Source organism: Oryza sativa, chromosome 11 (genome assembly GCF_034140825.1).
Source record: "Oryza sativa Japonica Group chromosome 11, ASM3414082v1".
In the NCBI taxonomy this organism is placed as follows: Eukaryota; Viridiplantae; Streptophyta; class Magnoliopsida; order Poales; family Poaceae; genus Oryza; species Oryza sativa.
This window is the reverse complement of record NC_089045.1, coordinates 266,961-286,510: the sequence shown is the minus strand read 5'-3', so window position 1 is coordinate 286,510 and position 19,550 is coordinate 266,961. Positions and strand designations below refer to the sequence as shown.

General features: G+C 40.4%; 2 protein-coding genes across 2 annotated transcripts; both read right to left on the bottom strand.

The window, feature by feature from the left end:
• Nucleotides 1-407: 407 nt before the first annotated feature.
• On the bottom strand, nucleotides 408-10,719 carry LOC4349546 (clathrin heavy chain 1-like). The gene is made up of 30 exons (XM_015761415.3): nucleotides 10,543-10,719; nucleotides 10,229-10,433; nucleotides 9,147-9,235; nucleotides 8,960-9,038; nucleotides 8,697-8,824; nucleotides 8,391-8,489; nucleotides 8,192-8,300; nucleotides 7,873-7,952; nucleotides 7,562-7,789; nucleotides 7,420-7,485; nucleotides 7,167-7,283; nucleotides 6,533-6,730; nucleotides 6,305-6,421; nucleotides 6,153-6,212; nucleotides 5,954-6,040; nucleotides 5,766-5,849; nucleotides 5,505-5,639; nucleotides 5,364-5,426; nucleotides 5,180-5,284; nucleotides 4,979-5,091; nucleotides 4,639-4,891; nucleotides 4,414-4,550; nucleotides 4,017-4,295; nucleotides 2,912-3,914; nucleotides 2,333-2,818; nucleotides 2,075-2,245; nucleotides 1,797-1,982; nucleotides 1,324-1,446; nucleotides 1,132-1,242; nucleotides 408-1,038 (listed from the first exon to the last, which is right to left on the bottom strand). Exons 1-30 carry the CDS (start codon nucleotides 10,585-10,587, stop codon nucleotides 868-870), a joined length of 5,127 nt encoding a protein of 1,708 aa, XP_015616901.1. The 5' UTR covers nucleotides 10,588-10,719; the 3' UTR covers nucleotides 408-867.
• A 2,275-nt stretch (nucleotides 10,720-12,994) lies between these two features.
• On the bottom strand, nucleotides 12,995-17,593 carry LOC4349545 (protein trichome birefringence-like 28). The gene is made up of 4 exons (NM_001423128.1): nucleotides 16,899-17,593; nucleotides 16,448-16,819; nucleotides 16,184-16,339; nucleotides 12,995-13,663 (listed from the first exon to the last, which is right to left on the bottom strand). The coding sequence occupies exons 1-4, from the start codon at nucleotides 17,411-17,413 to the stop codon at nucleotides 13,276-13,278; spliced, it is 1,431 nt and encodes a 476-aa protein (NP_001410057.1). The 5' UTR covers nucleotides 17,414-17,593; the 3' UTR covers nucleotides 12,995-13,275.
• Between the last annotated feature and the right edge of the window lie 1,957 nt (nucleotides 17,594-19,550).

Below are 19,550 nucleotides of genomic sequence, written 5' to 3'. Positions count from 1 at the left end.
TTGCACTGGGTCTTTCTAGATTAACAATATAGAAGAGTCTAGTCAATGTTGCAGAATCGAGCAACTTCGACGAAAAACACCATCCTCTGCCGTCGTAACCCTCTCTACATATCGATTCCTGACCAAGCGACATGCAAACGCGTAGATTTTGTTCGGATAACCAGCTTCATAACAAATCCAACTAGCAAATCACATGCAAACGCGTCGATTTTGTTCGGATAACCAGCTTCATAACAAACCCAATTAGCAAATCACACAGCATGCAGCGCAGGGGTGAAGGCTGCAACAAGGCAACCGATCGAGGAACACTTGCATTGTTTTGTTGTACACCACAGCAACCAGGGTTGGCAAATGCATTTATTTACTCAAAGAAAAACCCATATAATACTATAGAATACACAAGTCACTGGCAAGAGCGAAATATTCAAATACTCCATCTTTTTGTCCAAAGAAAAAAATATTTCAGGTACAAAATTCAAACAGCTGGACATGAGACCGTAAACAAGTAACATACAGACAATGGTGTTCCTGTTTATGGCTGCCAACGCCAACCACTACGGCAAAGTGTACATGCAAAATGTCTACAAGCTTTTTTATCACACAACCTATACAAATAATGGTACCAGCCTTTGCAGCTCCCGCTCAACCTAACAACCATCCCTCGTCCTATCCCATCGTAATATAATATATAGCAACTAGTCATTAACTCGACCTGGCTAGAGATTTCACTCGCCAAAATTGTCCTGGTACCAAAAGAATCAGTTTAAACAACCAATAATAGCACATCTACAACTTGAAAGATGCCTCCTCTTCTGTGTAAATTGAAATTCTTATCATCTAAATGAACTCTTCACAAGTGGATGATACTCAGTAGCTTCCCATTGGAGGCATCCCATATGCTGGCATAGGTCCGGGACCCATCGGAGGCATCCCCATTCCGCCCATCGGAGGCATGCCCGGCATCCCCATTGGCGGTGGAGGACCGCCCATACCAGGTGGAGCAGGCAAGGCGAGAGGAAGCAATTGGGCATACATGTTCTGCACCATACAACAATGTAATACCGCTCGTCATGCTGCCTACTAAATAATAACAGAATAATAACCAAAAGAAGAGCAATCTCTATAGATTACCTGCTGAGCAACAAGATCTTTTTCTTCCTTCTCTTTAGCCCTTACTTCATTCTGTGATTCAATCCTGTCCTTCACTAGCTCATCAACCTTGCTTGTGTACTCCCGAATGAACTGCACACGAAGCAAGCTTTGTTGTTATGGAAAACTGTTCGTAAATGAATAGTCCCAAACACATGAACGGAAACAAGATACCTGTAACAGATAGGGGAATGCAAAGTCCACCATGTTGTTCATCCATGCAAGCTCAAGAGCAACATCCGCACGGATCAAGTCATAACAAATAAAGAGACAAGAAGCAAAGCATTCTTTCTTTCCCTGCAATACACAATTATAGATGTTACTCATCAGAATGCAATACAGATTATGCCTAAATAATAAAAAAAATCAGGTGAGCTTGCTTGTTTCACTTCAATTGGAGTACAGCTTGTCTATTTTTAGATGGCAATGCTACAGAAACTGGATTTCTGGATGCATATTTCCATACACACTACATTGCTAGCTCTTAGATATCATCGAATAGAAAATTATGCCACTAAAAACAGCAATAAAAATGCATGGTCTGCATATAACTAGAAGAGATGGCAATGTTACAAGTTAATGCAGCATACTACATGCTAAATATTCAACACAAAAACAAAATAGAAATTTATGGGCTTAAATTGAACCTGTTCAATGAAATAGACAAGCAAATCTTCTGACAGCTCGCGGTCACCAGACTGTGAGCATGTCTCCATGCAATCCTTGTACATGTTGTCTTTCTTCGACAGGGCAATAGATTGCTTCCATCTGCCAGCCTTCTTGTAAATGTAGGCAGCGATCCTCCTCATCTCAAGCAATTCATGCTTCTCAAGCTGATCAAGGCATTCCAGCCATTAGTTATTCAAAATAAAATAAAAAAGGAAAAATAACATCAATAAGCAGTACAATCATATAATCGCTTTACCTTTTGGGCAAGACCTATCTGATCAAAGTTGTCATGCATATCAACCGATTCACGGAGTCTCTCATAGTCCTCCTCTTCAACATAAAGCTCATTCAAAGCTTCATTCACAGCAGAGACATTGTTGCTCTGAACTGCAACCATGTATGGTTTCACAAGATGCAACTGACCAGCCTGTACAAATAATAATTAAACAGTTCAAAATTTTGAAACAGAGCAAAACTGATAGACCAATAGAAGGCCCTGCCATAAGAAACAAACCTTGCGCATTATGTCCACGACTCTTGTATGATCCAAACGAAGCGCAAGTACATTGAGAAGGTCATTGATGAGATCAGGATGCTCTTGCAGATAGAAGTGCACTGCCTTGTAGTATAGCTCAACATTTGCAACTTTAACAGCAACATCCTTAAATTGCATATGATCCCATGCATCCGGAGAATGGTTCATAATAGTGGTGGCAGCATTGTCAAATTCATCATACTGGATGTATAGGTAAGTAAGCTCTTTCCAGTGCTGCTGTTCATCACAAGCACGGATAAGCTTAGGAATGTTGAGACGTGTGGAGAAAAGTTTGATGTGTTCCATGAGCTTCTCAGGGCGATATCTAGCATAGAGGACTCCTAATTCTGTGAAGATGCCCATGTGAGCACGCTCCAGTCCTAGACCACTTTCCATGAGGGAAATAAGTTCATTGAAACATCCTCTGTTCTGGTAGTATTCACTTACTTCCTCCAAATCATCAACCTATACAAAAAAGGGTGTTAGAAAAAATCTAGATAAGAAAAGACTTGTACTGAAATATGTTTTAGTTCTAACAGGTTGCTCCTGTATATATACCTGGACAATAATATTGAGACCACATATTTGTGCTAGCCGGAACTCCTCGGCATCAACACAAGCAAAGCAGACTTCCTTCCATGTTTTAGCACTGTTAGCCTTGCGAGCAGCATCCACAGCACCTTGGAACTGCTTCAGCTTAACAAGGGTAACAGCCAGCTTAGCCCAGTTTGAGATGAAGGCATAGATGATCTTTGCTGCTTCATAAAGTTCTTCATCATACAGACGATCACCAACATTTTGAAGATTGGCAACATTTGGCATGAGAATGAACTCTTCAATATCACTGAGTCTATCAATCTTAGCATACGCAAAGATGAGTTCTCCATCAACTTTGGGTTCCCTTGCCTTCTGCCTTACCATAAGCAAGTACTTAACTAGATCATCGTATACATTAGCTTCCTCAGCAGCACGGATGACGTCGAGGAAATGTGTTGCATCATCTGCACGAATGAAGGACTCAATTGCTTCACTAACCAAACCTTCACGCAACTGGGCCTTGGCAACCTGGCTCCAAACAGCATCTTCTTCAACACGGAATGCAAACTCTTCAGCTCTTTCTATGCTTCGGATGTTGTCCAATAGAACATTGACAGCCTGCACATTTAAGTTGAACTTCTTGAAGATAGCGAAAGCCTCCTCAAACAGCTGTGCTTCAACTGCTACTTCTCCAACAGCAGGCCCATCAAAGTTGTCCAGCCTGTTGACATAGTCCATGACCCTGGATGGGTCAGCCTTGATGGCTGTCAAGATGAGAAGGTTCTGCAGATTGAAGTTTCCACTGAAAGCAGAATTCTGAAGGACGATCTTTTCAAGAAGTTCAATCAGTTCATGGGGAAGATCAGCTGTCATGAAAGCCTTAACAGCAGCAGACACTTGCTCGGGGCTCTTGCTTTCAGGCAAAGCCGTAGAAACCACTTGGTCAATGAGTTGCCTTCTATATTCATTTTCAGGCTGTAGAACTTTATCCCACAGATCACCATCCATTCTTTCAACCACATACCTGGCAATTCAAATCGATTTCTATGTAAGCAATCAATCGATGGATTTAAAGATTCAGAAGAAATAAAATTAAAAGTATGAAGAATAAAAACAATTTGCATACCTAGCTTGCAGCTTGAACAGTGAGTTTTTATTGGTGACATTAATAAGTTCATCATCACACTGTCCACGTCTGTAAGCAACAACAGCAAGGGTAGGATCCCGCTTTTCACAGTATTTACCGACCACGCGAGAGTCATAAAATGGATTGGTGGTAAGGAAGTGCTCAGGATTATTGTTGCTGTCAATGATGATTTTTCCAAGAGCATTGTGCACATGGACATCTTGGCTACCCTCGCTCACTAAGTGCTCCAAAAATTGTGTCAGCAGCCGTAGGCGGTTCCTGAAAAAAGAAATATAAAAGATGAGGTCAGCAACAAAACAAAAAAGCATATGTTTGTGTGCGTGTGCACATGCCCTTAATCTGGTTGTGGAATACAAGATAATATAAAGAATCATACCTCTTCTCGCATTCATCAACTAGTGGCTCAACAGGAAGGAGAGAACGGACAGACAGAATCAAACCCTTAATGAAATCTTCAGGGCACTCATCATCAAGTAGCTGTCCAACAACTAATGGAGCATTTCCAGGGTTCACCTACAATATAAAGGAAAATAAGAATTTAAATACATAGCACATGAGAATGATGATACTCCAATAACACTGAATTGGAAGAGTTGCATACTTTCTGTACATAGCCTTCAATATACCGAAGCATATTATTTGTATACAGATAGTGGGTCAAATCTGGAACAAATCCAAAGCGGTCGCAGACATTAATCAGCGGACGGGCATCAGGCAGTTTCGCTTCCATTAAAAAGTTCTTTGTCTTCTCCGCATCATAAAAGTTGGATTCCCTGGTTACACGTTCAACTTCTTTGATCTGTCCAGTCCTAGCAGCTGCTTCTATGTATTTGAAATGAATATCTGGATCCTCACTGTTGAATGTAAAGAACGATATTAAGGTGCGCCACGTTAAGGACAAAATTGCTTCGCACATATCAACATCAGGAGTAGTTAACTACCTGGAACTCAAATAAGCTCCCAAGAAAAAGTAAAGGCCCTCGTAAGATTTGAATTGCTCAAACAGTTTTATGCAAGCATCAACCCCTAGCTGCTCAGAGTATTCTTTGGCAGCCTGCAGATATGACACATGTTTCGATAATAATCAGAACCAATGTGAGAAGTGACAAAAAAGGGAAGGTTAAACTAAATGTAGCAAATACCTGTACAACAATTTGAAGATTCCCTCTTAGATTGACCAGCAGAAGGTCCTTCATGCACTCCAAAGCCCACTCTCTTGAAAGAGTGCCAAAGAACTCAACAAGTGCCTGTTCAATAATGGTGTAAATAGACCACCCCAGCCAGTAATAATAGACAGGCAACAAAGCATAACTTAAGATAACAAACCTGTGGCTCAATGGCATGGGTATTCACCATGACACGCTTGATATCTGGTAATTCTGTGTAATGCTGCATCACAATATAATGTTAATTAAACAGACAGGCAAAGAAAAAAAAAGTAAACCAAAACAACAAAAAGGTACTGACCTGGAGAGCTCGCAAGTACAAGCCAGCCTTTTCACAAAGCTGAGCAACACGAGGGCGATCATAATGACTGAACATACCATTAGCAAGGATGGCATCAGCAACATTTGGGTAAGTGACCAAGTTGATCTCCAAAACCTACAACCAATTCAAACAGAAACTACTGAGCAACACAAACACAACAGTATAAAGGTAAAAGAAGCCACTGAGCAACATGGCAATGCAAAGGCAAAAGGCCTAACTTATTGGGAAAAAACTGCTAACCTTGGTTTGAAGAAAAGCATGCTCCGGCAAGTTTGGCTTTAAAACATCCAGCAGGAAAGCTGTTGCCTCACGTATCATGTTTCTCTGTTAAAAAATGGGCATGGTAAGGCAAGACACAACTGAATTTCATGGTAAAAAAGCAAAGGTATTACATACCGACTATGCATTGAAATGAATTAAAAGGATACCTGAAGGAAGAGATCAGTTATAGTATTGTAATCAACTGGACAGCCCCCCTCCATTTGTGACATCATGAGCGCAAAGTTGACAGCTCCCTGGTAAAAGAGATATACAGTAAATAATTAATTTTGCAAATAAAAATCAACAACCCACAGAACAAAGCAGAGTATTTCACCCTAGCCCAAAATAGCTTAACCAATACATTACCTGTGGATCCGTACGTAAAATGGTCTGGAGGAGGAAGAGGTAGTCAGGGGTGTATCCAACCTGAAACAGCAAATGTATTAGGCCAACAGTTTACATCAAAGCTGAACTCTTACAGCTGAAAATGAGGATTCATCAATACTGAACAAATATACCTGCTTTGAATATATAAGGATCTTGTCAAATTCCCTTCTTTCAGCAAAAGCGGCAACAACTTTAGGGGTTGCCCTAGCCTTTATGTATATTTTCAGAGCAAGATCATTGTCCACAGTCTACACCAAAGAGTGCAGGTATCAATTAATGAACAATCCAGACAGTCAAACAGGACACAGTGTAACAAAATCGATATGTGCAATCAACAAACAACTTAACACCCATTTTACCTTGACAAGATCTCCAAGTTCTTCACTGCACTCCAATTTGTCTTCAGCCAACCAGTTTTCCAAAAGGTTCTTTTTGTTCTGATTGACAACAAGTCGAGATAGCTCAAGAGACTCGTAAGCATTGAGCTTCCCCCGAGTTAGCAATGTGCCAAAGTACTGCAAGAGTGGAGGCGTTTGCCCAGCTTGAACAGGAACACTCTGCATTTAAAAGCACAGAAACGAAAAAGCTAAGTCAAGCAGAAGAGCATAAGCATTAAGATTAGTTGTACAGTCCCAACACAGGAAAGTAAATGAAAATAATAATGGTAATGCATTCACTATGTTTGAAGCATTTATCAAATAAAACCTCAAGAAAGTAACGGTAAGTAGTTACCAGGTGTTTCCATTAGGAACATTTTTTTTATTCATAAAGCCCAATGATTTTATAAAGAAGTCACCATAGTAGTCGCATTGCTGAAATTGCTATGGTAAGAGTCACACTAATCTCTATAATCTAGGGCCAGCATAGTAAACATGCTGCATCATCCATCAGTTCACATAATTTTAAGCTTTTAACAGTACAGAATGTGAAAAATAGCTGTAAAATGGAGGTAAAGAAGTGTTAATAGCTCTGTAATCAAGAGCAGAAATGCACCTGAAATTTTGCAACAGTCTCAGGAGTTCGGAGAAGACCTTGAGGAGATTCTGCAGCCAACTCAGCTGCTTCCTTGTATTTTGTTTGTGCAAACAATTCTTGAAACCTTTGCACAACCTGCAATATAAAGCATTAAACTCGCTATCATATCTTGCAGGAAAATATATGCCACTGATAAAACCAGCATAGGTAACAAGCGTAAATTGCGATTGTAACAGCATCACAACAAAAGCATAGAAGTAATGGAACTTACTAAGTTCTCTGCCCCAGGAAGATTAGCTCTTTTGGCAAGATTTACAGCTAGTTCAAGGTTATTTAACTGCATAAAACAAAATGTGTTAAAAACGATAATAGCAAGCACATAAGCCAAGTAATTTAAGAGCAGGAGAACATACTTGACTGCTGACAAAAGGCACAATGGTTGCATCATTAACTGTGGCATGTAAAACCTGTCCTCTCCTATTGATGGCATAAAAACCACCACTTGCAGAAGACTCTGCTGTCAAGAATATAGGATCTGGACTAATTCTATTTCTATAGACCGCTGCAGCTGTTTCCAAGTCATATACAAATAAAAGGCCAAGCTTCGTAATTACATAGATAAGGCCATACTTCTGAGAGATCTGTAATTGACAGAAAATTAAAAAAAATAAGATCTATGCGGTATCTAACATGGTATACTTCCTTTAGAGTGCAAGATATTCACCTGCATGGCCACAGGAAAATCATCCTGAAAATCTGGGGGGAAGAAAAGATCAGCTTGCTTCTTGGAAAACCCTGGTTTCCCTGAAATAAATGATAGGAAGAACGAGTGAACAGAGGAATGATTTATCCATGAACATTTATTCACTGTTAATGGCCTACAAGGAGAAGAATGGGGTGGAATATAGAACCATTTGCAGAATAGCACTGACTACACTAAATGACAAATGTGTGTTTGATAAAAGGCATTCTACTTATTTCTTACTCTGCTAGAAACTTGAAAATAGAAACAAAACAAATCTTGAAAATTTCCAGAGACAAACCTGGCTGGGCACCCAATTCAATAACATGCAACTTAGAAGTGATCTGCCCAGCATTAGTTGTCTTTGAGGCAAAGCAGATGAGAGTTGAAGGGTTCTCGTTGCCCACGACCTGTGGAGGAAAAATAAAAGGAAAATTTGGCAAATAGTAGAACAAAGAATATGTAACCAGCACAAATATAACTGGAGTACCGGACATTACCTTAAATGATGCAAAGGATGCTGCATGGGCTTCAAGTGCCTGACTACGTTGCTGATCCACAGAAAAAAGTTGCATATTTCCCTTCACCAGTTGTGGCCTCTGATGGGTGAAAAAGAGAGCACATCAATGTTAGGATGATATAGAACAAAGCATTACGTAATAAACTTTTAAAAACTGTTCCAGCATAGGTGTAGCATATTTCCTACAACTTTCGAAAATATATGTAGTCTTTTACACTATGCCCAAAAGGATTTTGATCTTTACACCATTGCAGCCTGTCATATCGGCACTTATTAACAAACATACCTCTGGAGCACCAGGTGCAATTCCAATAAGCACAAGCCACTTCTCAGATGGATCACATCGATAGTTGATAATTTGATTGTTGGCCAAATTAGCCGTCCTATCGAACATCTTGGCCGGTTCAGAATCTCCTGTATTACAACAAATACATGCAAAAATTACAACAAATACATGCAAAAAAAATCATTGGTTTGTATGGATATGATCCAAATAATGCAAAGCAGCGAATAATAATTGGACAAAAGTTCAGATCAATAGTTCAATACCCTCAATTGACCAGTGATAAACTGATGTTTGTGTTACCAAACCCAACAACTTTGGGGTGATCCATTTCCAAAACACAACCTGTGATTGTGAAAAGAAAATAAAATATGCAAAGAATACATTAAGATTATAGGATACAATTTAAACAAAGTGGTTACGCATACTTTGGCAAAACTTCAAATTTTGTACCTGCTCAGGCATCTGGTGGGACTTAATTTTTGTTTTAGCCTCAATGTTGAAGATTTGCAGGTGATCCTGTGTTGTCCCAGGTATTTGAGCTGCAAATTCCAGCAACAAAAAAAAGTTAAACAGCTGGTAGGTTGCAAAAGTAAAGACATATCATTCTGCTTCTACGTAAGCAATTAGTAAGCTAGCCAGACACCATGATGTCAATGTATAAACTAGGCATTTTAAATTGAATGTTGAATGTCAGACAAACACTGGTGATGGTAAACATTAGAAAAGTTTATTGCCAGTATGAATCCAATCTGAAGCAACCTAAAACTAGACATACAAAAGCATGAAGCATGAACAAATCGTGACAATGGTATGAAACAGTATAACAAGTGAACAATTGCCTGGAGAGGATATATTATAAACATCAAGTGCAAGACCAGATGATCTGTACGTCATGTATTCAATTAGGAAGAACAGCGTAGAAATATCCATGTAAGCCCAATCCGAGGTTAAAACTAAGCTTAACTTATGGAGTTATGGGAGAATAAGTTGATGTTGTGGCCATGGTTACAAATATAAGCGAAAACCGAAATGATAGTCGACTCCTAGTCAGTAGCAACTAGCAAGGGCATGGAAACTGTGACTAGGAATGAGCAGCATGAGAATATGAAAACTGTTGGTTTACTATGGAGTAAGTATTCTTGAAGTTGTAAAATGCACAATTGATCGAGATTCATCGTGAATTTTTAGATAAATAATTTGTCATGAAGCTAAATAATTTGTCAGTCCTTAACATATCGTTACTGGAAATTATACATGTGCGCAAAATTATAGAGGTAAACCACCATTAGCATACACATTTCTGACGAATTGAACAAGATGAAGCAAATGGTAAGAATAACAGTATGGTTTCCAGCTATGGTAGGATGGATGGCAAAATGAATGTGCTAGGAAGTACTAGATCCCAATCTAAACTTGGGTGGCTCCTTGAATTAAGCAAATAGTGGAAATATTAGGGAGTAGAAGAGTAGATCGCTAGGAAATAAGTGAGATCAGAAAGAGTAGATAGCAGGTAGATCTAGGTAGGAAGGAACCTTTGAGGGCGAGGATGCGGGTGTTGGGGTTCATGAGGGCGGAGTCGGCGGTGATGGGCCTGCGGAGGGGCTGCGCGGGCATGGCCATGTCGACGATGACGACGCTGTTCTGCGGGGAGGTCTCGCGGACGCAGATGTATTTCTCCGACTCCATGGTGACGTGGGTGAAGGTGACGAACTGGGGCGCGATCCCCAGGCTGGTGAGCTGCATCGAGCGAGGAGAAGAGAGACGAGTCAGGCGCCATTAGCTCCGCCTTGGTTACGGGGGAGATCTCGCGGGAGGAGTGGGTAGGAGTAAGAAGAGAAGAAGATACCGTGAGGGCCTCGCGCATGGCGATGGGGGCGTTGGCCGCCGCCATGGCGAGAGACGGCCGGCGGTGAGATCCCCTCTAGAGCGACGGGGAGGAAGAAGGCGGCAGGTCGTGAGTCGTGACACCCCAAACCAAGAGAAGAGAATGAGAAGAGAGATCGGATCTGAGGACGAAGCAGATGAAAGAAAGAAAGGAAGGAGGAGGCACCCCAACCCAATTTAGTGGCTGCCTGCTTGGCTTCTCTATTGCTTTGCAACAAGGCTACAAATGGCCTCTTTTCCTTAATAACCCCCCATTATCTCTGTATTCACTCTCTCACCCACTAAGCAACTTTACTCCCATCAATTTTATTATTACTAACACAGGTTTACTTGTGATGACATAAATCACCCTTAACTACTTCACACTCAAGTTATTAGTTTCCTAAAAGCATCTCAAAGGGATTTCGTACATTTTCACAGCAACATCTCCCCCAAAACTGTTGTGCTCTCCAACCCACTCTTCAAATCTTACCGTCTATATTTTGGGCTTGTTTAGTTGGCAAAAAAATTTACCCATGTATGTTACATCGGATATACAGACACACATTTAAAGTATTAAACGTAATCTAATAACAAAATAAATTACATACTTCTAGGAATCTGTGAGACGAATTAATTAAGCCTAATTAATCCATCATTACCAAATGTTTACTGTAGCACCGCATTGTCAATCATGGCGCAATCAGGCTTTAAAGATTTGTCTCGCAAAGTCCTGGCGAACTGTGTAATTGGTTTTTTTCTACATTTAATACTCCATACATGTGTCCAAACATTCGAAGTGACAACGTGAGAAATTTTGTTTGGGAACTAAACATGCCCTTAACTTTCTCATCTAAAGTTATTATAATATGAAACTCATGGTCAAAGGTCAAAAGTTTTGGTGCCTCTTGTATAGTTAACTAAATGTTGTCCAAGCTAGATTGTTTAATTTATTTAAGGGGTGATATACTACCATCAATAATATTTAGAGTTGCCCCGTCACTATTGATGTAGCCAACTAAATATTGTCCAAGCTAGATTTCTTTTGTGCTAAATGGTTGATTGGATGGATGATTTGTGATAATTATAAATTTTACAAACGAACAAATTAACTATTATAAAGTTAAAAATAGTGTTTAAATGGTTTTCTAAAAAGTTCATATATAGAAAGTTTTTTTCAAAGTCACATTGTCTAAGGGTTCGAAAATCATGCATATTTATCTATAAATCCGTTAAGAATAAAAGAACAGAGAAAAAAGTTTGTTTCAAAATGATTTGTGCCTAATAACACCTAGCGGCCCATAGTTTCACCTATGCTTTCTTATCCGTATGGCTTATTAGCAAGCAAAAAATAAGAGAGTAAAACTTTTATATGCATAAATTTAACGATTAAAAGCAAATGATGTAAAATAAACTAAATTTTGGTTTATAAGCATATGTATAAGAGTCTAATTGTTTAGGTTTAGACTTTTAAATCAGTTTTTTTAGTTTATATAATTTATAAGCAAATAGATTTGAAATCCTTAGTTTAGTGGTAGAGTTATATCTCTATCTCACATAAGCCAAAAAACTTTCCCAACATAGCTTTTGGCTTAATAGTGTTAGTGTAAAGTGACTTATGGTTTTTAAAAAGCCAAACGAAAAAAACACTTATGTATTTAGGCTTAGACTTTTCGGCTTGTAAGTGCTTATATGCCTTAAAAAAAGAGCATGACGCTGCTATGCTCTTCAACTAGCCAACTACCATTAGAGGGCAATTTGCAAATACCAACATTTAAGGGTGCTCCACTGCAAAGGTAGTATTCGTACAACATGGGAGTTGGCCTCATCTTGTTTTAGCACTACTACTGCTACTTCACTTAGATCTGATAACACTTATCAGAGCAAATCTCAGCCGCATAAGGTGAAGCTGAGCTGTTAAGCCCATGTGAACGTAGGTATGATCTGGAAAGAGATGCAGGCAGGCTGCTGCGAGTTGTTGCATATAGAGCAACGAAAATGCATTAGGAGAACTTTGTTTTGAGGTTGACTGTTTCTTTTCTTGCGAGTTAGTTAAACTCTCCGGGTTAAAAATACATTAGACTTGCTAAGATCGCTAATGGCAACTGATAAGTTAGGAGTTAGCTGACTCCAAGATAAGAGATTTATCGTCTCGTTGTAGGTGATTTCTTCGGTTAACTGAAATGAGTAATTTCTGAGACAAGATTTCTCGATGAACTTCAGAATACATAAAAGATTTCTCAAGGAGCTATATTTTTCTCAGGAGCTGGATCGACGTGAAATTAATTATTTTCATGAGTGAATACATGGAAGTTAAGGTGGCGTGCATGGACACATATGGCCCAAATACATAAGGAAGGCCATCTGAGCCATATCACACCGGCTGCTCTTCTCAGACAGCATCACGCCATCAACACATAATAACAAATTGATCTCAGATTAATCACTGTGCCCCCCCTGTATATATGTATCGGCAGCTATTTCACAGTCCAGAGTACCATGTGTCTACAACAGTGCTGTTTGCTCAATTGGTTAGCTCAAAACTAATTTACAATTCAATTGAACGATTTTACATGCCATCAGTAAACAGCCCACTCCATCCTTTTTCTCTCTATAGCTTGATTTTCTTCACCAAACTACCAAAAAAATTGAATAGTAATGGTACATTTCCTATATAGTATACGATGGGGCAAAAAAAAATCATGCTCCCTGCTTCTCATTGTGGAGGGAGAGGGGGATGTGGGGATGGAGGGGAGGATTTGGAGAGGATCCTGGTGTAAAGTATCTGGTTCCAGACGTCTGGTACCCCAGGAAGGCACCAATGGATGCAGTCAGCGTACTTCTGTGGGTCAGCCTTCTGCTCCGGTGTCAACAGTTTACCTTGACGGATGGAATACAATGATGTGTGGGCATCCTTCCTGTAATCTGACATCCTTGTGATGTCGATCAACGACACTGGAACATTCTTCATGTTTTTAGCAACTTTTGCTACCAGGTCGTACATACGCATGTCGTGGTTGAGATCCAGTGGCTTGGTGTAGTTGAGGACTGGAAGTGTCTCCTTTACACATTTGATCCCGTTCGGGTTCCCCCATTGTGCTGGGCTGTTTTTAAGATAGCATCACAAGAGGGGAAAAATGCTTCAGCGATGTAAATAAATTAGAAATGCATGTACCATAATGTTAATTCAAGAGCAGATATGATTGGTTCAATACAACAACAAACAGTAGCTGGTCTTTTGCTGACACAAACACACAATCAATTTAAATTCTATCCATAATTTCAACTGGTACATGAGTGCATCAGAATGTAAATATCCCGACATGTCAGGAGAGCAACTTGATTTATAAGCAACTGTGCTCAAATCATTTGCAAATCAATATATGTATAAATGATGTGGAATAAAATTAAAGCCTAAAGCACCAAATGATGTCTGCTTTATCTCATGGTTGAAAGGATTAGGGTCAGGATGTCAGATGAAGATGAAATATTACTATTATTTGACACCGATAATAACTTCACAAAATATACTAGTAGTACACATAGTACTTTGCTTTGCACAGGTCATGACGCACAAGACTCACAACCACCTCACACGATGCCTATATTTTAGTATATTCCACAGTTCCAGACTTCCAGTAGCACTAACTTCAACAGTAAGGTGGTTTTAAAATGTCTTAGCAATGGATCTGAACAGAGTGCGACTATGAAGCTCACTGCAGGGCTCGTCTATATTAAATTGGCAAAAGGTGATGACAGCATCAGTGTTGAACCAACGGCCACCTATACCGATCTTACTACTGCAAACATCAGATTTTGACATCAAAGAGCATACATGAGAGTTTCATGTTACTGTTTATATAGAATCTACTACCACAGCTTCTTTTTTCTGGCTGGTCTAGGTGACATCGACATAGACTAATCTTTCTATGTAAATTCTCCTAGCAAAAGCATCAGAGTTTTGTTGGAAGTAACACTCCCCCAAATTTTTTGCCATCTACCAACTACCAACCTAACTCAAAAGATTGCAAATTCAACTTTCCAAAAATGGCTACCCAATACATGTACTCCATCCGTTTCATATTATAGGTCATTTTGATTTTTTCTTAGTCAAACTTCTTTAAGTTTGACCAAATTGTAGAAAAATTTAGCAAAATTTACAACACCAAATTAGTTTTATTAAATGAAACATTAAATATATTTTGATAATATGTTTATTTTGTATTAAAGATGTTGCTACATTTTTCTATAAACTTGATTAAACTTAAAAAAGTTTGACTAGAAAAGAAGTCAAAGCAACTTATAATATGAAACAGAGGGAGTATCAAACAAAGACTTATTTAAGAAGCATATTAAGCCTATTTTTACACTGCATTTAGTTTTGCAGATCATTATTCTTAACAGTAGAAACTCTTCTTTCAGGCAAAGCCAATATCAATATTTTTTAATAGTGAGATTTGTGTATGTGGGTATGGTAGTTATCCACATCATTGCAGTTTCTCTGAGATTGGTGAACAGTTTCCTTGAGGTACAACATTTCGAACATTACGTCGTTTTATGTTTGCTGAAAATTGTCTTGTCAAAATGGGCCAGAATCACTAAAGCATGCAAAATCTTGTAGGCTATACTGTGCCTATCCCAAATGTTCCATTTGAAATTTAAATTGCTTGCCCACACCCACAAGCACAGAAGCATTTTTGTTTGAAGAAACCATGAAAACTCACTAAAAGAATCACCAAGGGTGCACTCCCAGTCTATATATATGTGTGTCTATATACAATATAAGAACCCAACAAATTTCTTGGTGGACCATCTGGTACAACAACAAAAGGAGGGTTGTTTTCACATGGGTGCGTGCATAGTGTGATGGAATGGTGTGGCACCTTGTGCTTCACAAGCAACAAACCAGAAAAGAACAAAGAGCCTTTGAGAATCACACAAAACAAGAAATAATACTAGTGGTTCCAAACTAAAGTACTTAAAATTGGTTCACTTGTTCTTAAATATTTGGAAATAATATATATAAAAGGTGAGGAATGAGGTGCGTTAATCCAGTAAGTTCATAGCACCACGCCTTCTGATTTCAGACATTGGTATGTTCCGAAGTAACTAGTTTGTGCATAGCACCATACTTTCTGTCATTCTGATGCATATACGGATACAGGAGTGATTATTCCAAGACCTACTAGTGAACTAGTGTGGAATTATTCCAAGACCAACTAGTGAACTATGGAATTTGAAAGACTCTAAAACCCCAGAAAGTCAGGCAAATTTGTTCCTAGTTTATCACGTGCAAACCTAACAAACGGGTCCAACTGACCTCATTTTCTGGTGGACAATGACATAGTGGCTGTGCTCTGCAGACTGGAACAAGAGGAAGCTTGCTTGTACAGAACGTAATTAGGAGTAACAAACCACTTTATCAGGGATAGGTAGGGTGTCCTATTGCAAACCGACAGTGGTCCACAACATTAAAGATTTCAAGGTTACCAAATTAAGTTTTCCTAGGCCCTGCCCTGGAGGAACTAATTGATGTTCGTAACGAACCGCCATTGCTTGAACTAGAGAGGAAGTAGAGAGGAGGTAAGAGATAGAGAAATCAGAAATGCAAGTTTTATGATCACCTGTTGTGAAGAGGAGAAATTGTCATGAAGAACACCGAAGTCCTGGCAGGATCAACATTCTGTTCCAGCCAGGTCGACCAAGTCTTGAACACACGGCCATAGGTCTCGATCCTTGGCACCTCGTCGTGATCTGACCAAGAAGTTGAATTTGGCCTCCTGCAAAAATAAAAAAAAAATGAAAGAAATTTTAAACACACTAGAAATCCCAGCTAAACTAAAAATTGGTTAAATGAAGTAGTAACATCAAAGTTGGTGGGTACAGACCTGACTTTGATGTCTTCGTTGTTCATCCACCAGATGTAGGTGTTGAAGATGAGGTAATCAACGTCCTTCCAGTTGTTGGCATGGCTCTCGATCCGCTCAGGGCTGATGATGCGCTGGTCGATGTGGTGGAAATTGGGGTTGTCGGAGTTGGACTCGACGAGGAATGGAGCCCAGTAGAACTCGAGGGTGGCGCGATACTCCTTGGCGTAGAAGATGTTGAAGGAACCGCGCTTGACGATCTTCTTCCTGCCCTTGGATAGGATGGGCTGCACCAGGCACACCAGCGACTCCCACTGGTTCCGATTCAGCGAGTCCCCCACGAACATCATCCTCTTCCCCCGCATCTTCTCCATGAACCGCCGCGCGTCGAACCTGCAATCGAATCAACTCAAATCGATCCATCTGGAAGAAATGAAATGGCAGATCTAGAACTAGAAGGAATGGGAAGTACGTGGGGAGCGAGCAGTTGTTGGGTTGCCAGCGCCAGTACTGCCATAGGTCGTCGGGGCGGCCATTGGCGAGGCAGGAGACCTGCTTGGTGAGGAAGGTGCATTCCTTCTCCCTGTAGGCCGGGAGGGAGGTGTTGTCGAATACCCATCGGCCGCGGGAGAGGTCGCAGGTGGGCGGGGGGAGGAGGAGAGGGGGAAGGGCGGAGACGTTGTAGAAATCGGCGTCGGGATAGAGGTAGTCGTCGATGGAGAGCTCGGCGAGGGTGCGGACGTCCTCGCCGTACATGAAGAGGGCGAGGAGGAAGAAGGCGGCGACGAGGGTGGTGACCGGGGAGCGGCGCAGCGCGGAGAGGAGGGAGCGGGAGGAGGAGGCGAGAGAGTGGAGGCGGAGAGGGAGCTTAGCTAAAGAGGAGGAGGAGGAGGAGGCGGGGGGCGGAGTGGAGGGCGGTGGTGGAGGAGGTGAGGTGGTGGTGGTGGCTGTGGTGGAAGGGGGCGATTGCTGCTGTGGCTTGGTCATGGCGACGGCGGCCAGACTCGCCCCCTTCCTTCCTCGAGAAGGCTCACTCAATTGCGCGCGGCGGCTCTCCGACGAGTCCGGCCGGAGTATTTGAAGGGGATCGGAGGGGAAGTTTGGTGTTCTTCGGCTCGGGAGGTTTGGTAGCGTTGGAGGGGGACTGTTGTTGACTTTGACAAGAACGAACGAGAGAGACTCCGTAGTGCACACTACTCTAGTAAACCTAACATTTAGCCCTACTAATTGCTTAACAAATTTTGCTATAGAAAATAGCTTTAGGTTTTTATAAAATGACTTTACCCTTGGACCAAAGCATAAGTTATATTACTCCCTCCGTTTCACAATGTAAGTCATTCTAACATTTTCCACATTCATACGGATGTTAATGAATCTAGATAAGTCATTCTAACATTTTCCACATTCATACGGATGTTAATAAATCTAGACATATATATCTATCTAGATTCATTAACATCCGTATGAATGTGGAAAATGTTAGAATGACTTACATTGTGAAACGAAGGAAGTAGATAATAACCAAGCTGTGTAAATCTATCACTCGTTCGAATCATGTCACCGTTATTACAACCAAACTCAACCAAGGTTGTCAGGATCGGGATACTAGGTAGTATCGTTTTGCTCAAAGTAATATCGTATCGTAGGATCGTATCGTAGTATCGGGATACTATGAGATTTTCTTTTTTTAAGTTTAATTAATATTTATATTAATTATATGTAGCCATTCTATATAAACAAATGGTAGTAATGATATATGTCATGCAAATAGAGTCATTTATTAAGAGAAACCATGTTGGTCTGATATATTTAACTGATTTTTATATAAATTTGAGCATATTTATTTACATTATTTTCATACCATGTTATTTTAAATAATATTTTGTAGTATCGTAGAAATCGTAGAATCGGGATACCATCTAAGATTTCGTAGGATCGTGTACTAATGAATAGTAGGATCGAGATACTATGAAAATTAGGATACTAGGTAGGATCGGTATCGTTTCGTCTTGGTAGGATCATAGTATCGCAAGATACTAGGATACGTATCGGGATACTGACAACCTTGAAGTCAACCAATGAGAATAGTACCACACCTTCGACAAGGTTGACATATGGAATATTACCATCACAACTTCAAACATCCGAAATAAGGATTTTACCCGGAGAGTATGCTTCGAGACACAAATGAGAAAAAGGGTGTCACAACATCGCATCCAAGATGATGTGTGACACGGCATCATCAATATCGGTGCTCAAGTCACCTCGTGAATGGTCAGATCTAGATGGTGGATGCCACCAGTCAAGATCCAAATGTAGAGGTCATTGGTCCACCAATACCGTCGCCGTCCTCTTGCCTCACGTGCCCGCCGTTGTCCTTCTGCCTCATGGTGCCACCCCTCACCTCTTCCTGCCATGTTATGGGAGTGGACTTTTAGAGTTAGACGATACCGCAGTCACCACCGACACCGACTAGAAACTGGATCCCCGTCATCTTCTTTATCAAGAGCCACTGGATTACTATCTTAGTATAGCAATAAGCTAAAGTCACATAAATAAATAGATTTCAGAAACTCATAAAGCCTTTGTAAATAGGTTTTTTAAGCATTCTTTTAAGAAATCGAACTGAATTATATATAAACAAATTATGCATTTTAAATAATAAGAAGCCCTAAACGATGTGGGTTTCTATGAAGATACAGACGAGGAGCCATAATAATTTTCAGGTGAAGTTACGAAGGGACCATTTATAAAACATTTCCAGTACAAACTACAATATACTGATATGAGCTTATATATGTTTTCGAAAATGAAGTTTGTTGGGATACGCGTAGGCTACGATAGTATAAATCAAAATTTTCTATCGCATAAACCAGGAACCATGCAAGTATTAGATCATAGATCATTACCACTCGACGCGCTGCGCAGCAGAAGAAGACGCTGAGAAGTCAAAAGAACTCTCGTGAAGTAGCGCGCGTCGATGTAGAGAAAGTAGTCGATCGCACCGGCTCGACCTTCTCCTCCTCGTGCGTTCTCCTTGCCGTAATCCCACGCCGATCAGCACCGCAAACCAGCGGCGCCTCTACCGGTATCCACACGTACAGGGACGGAACGCCACGCGCAG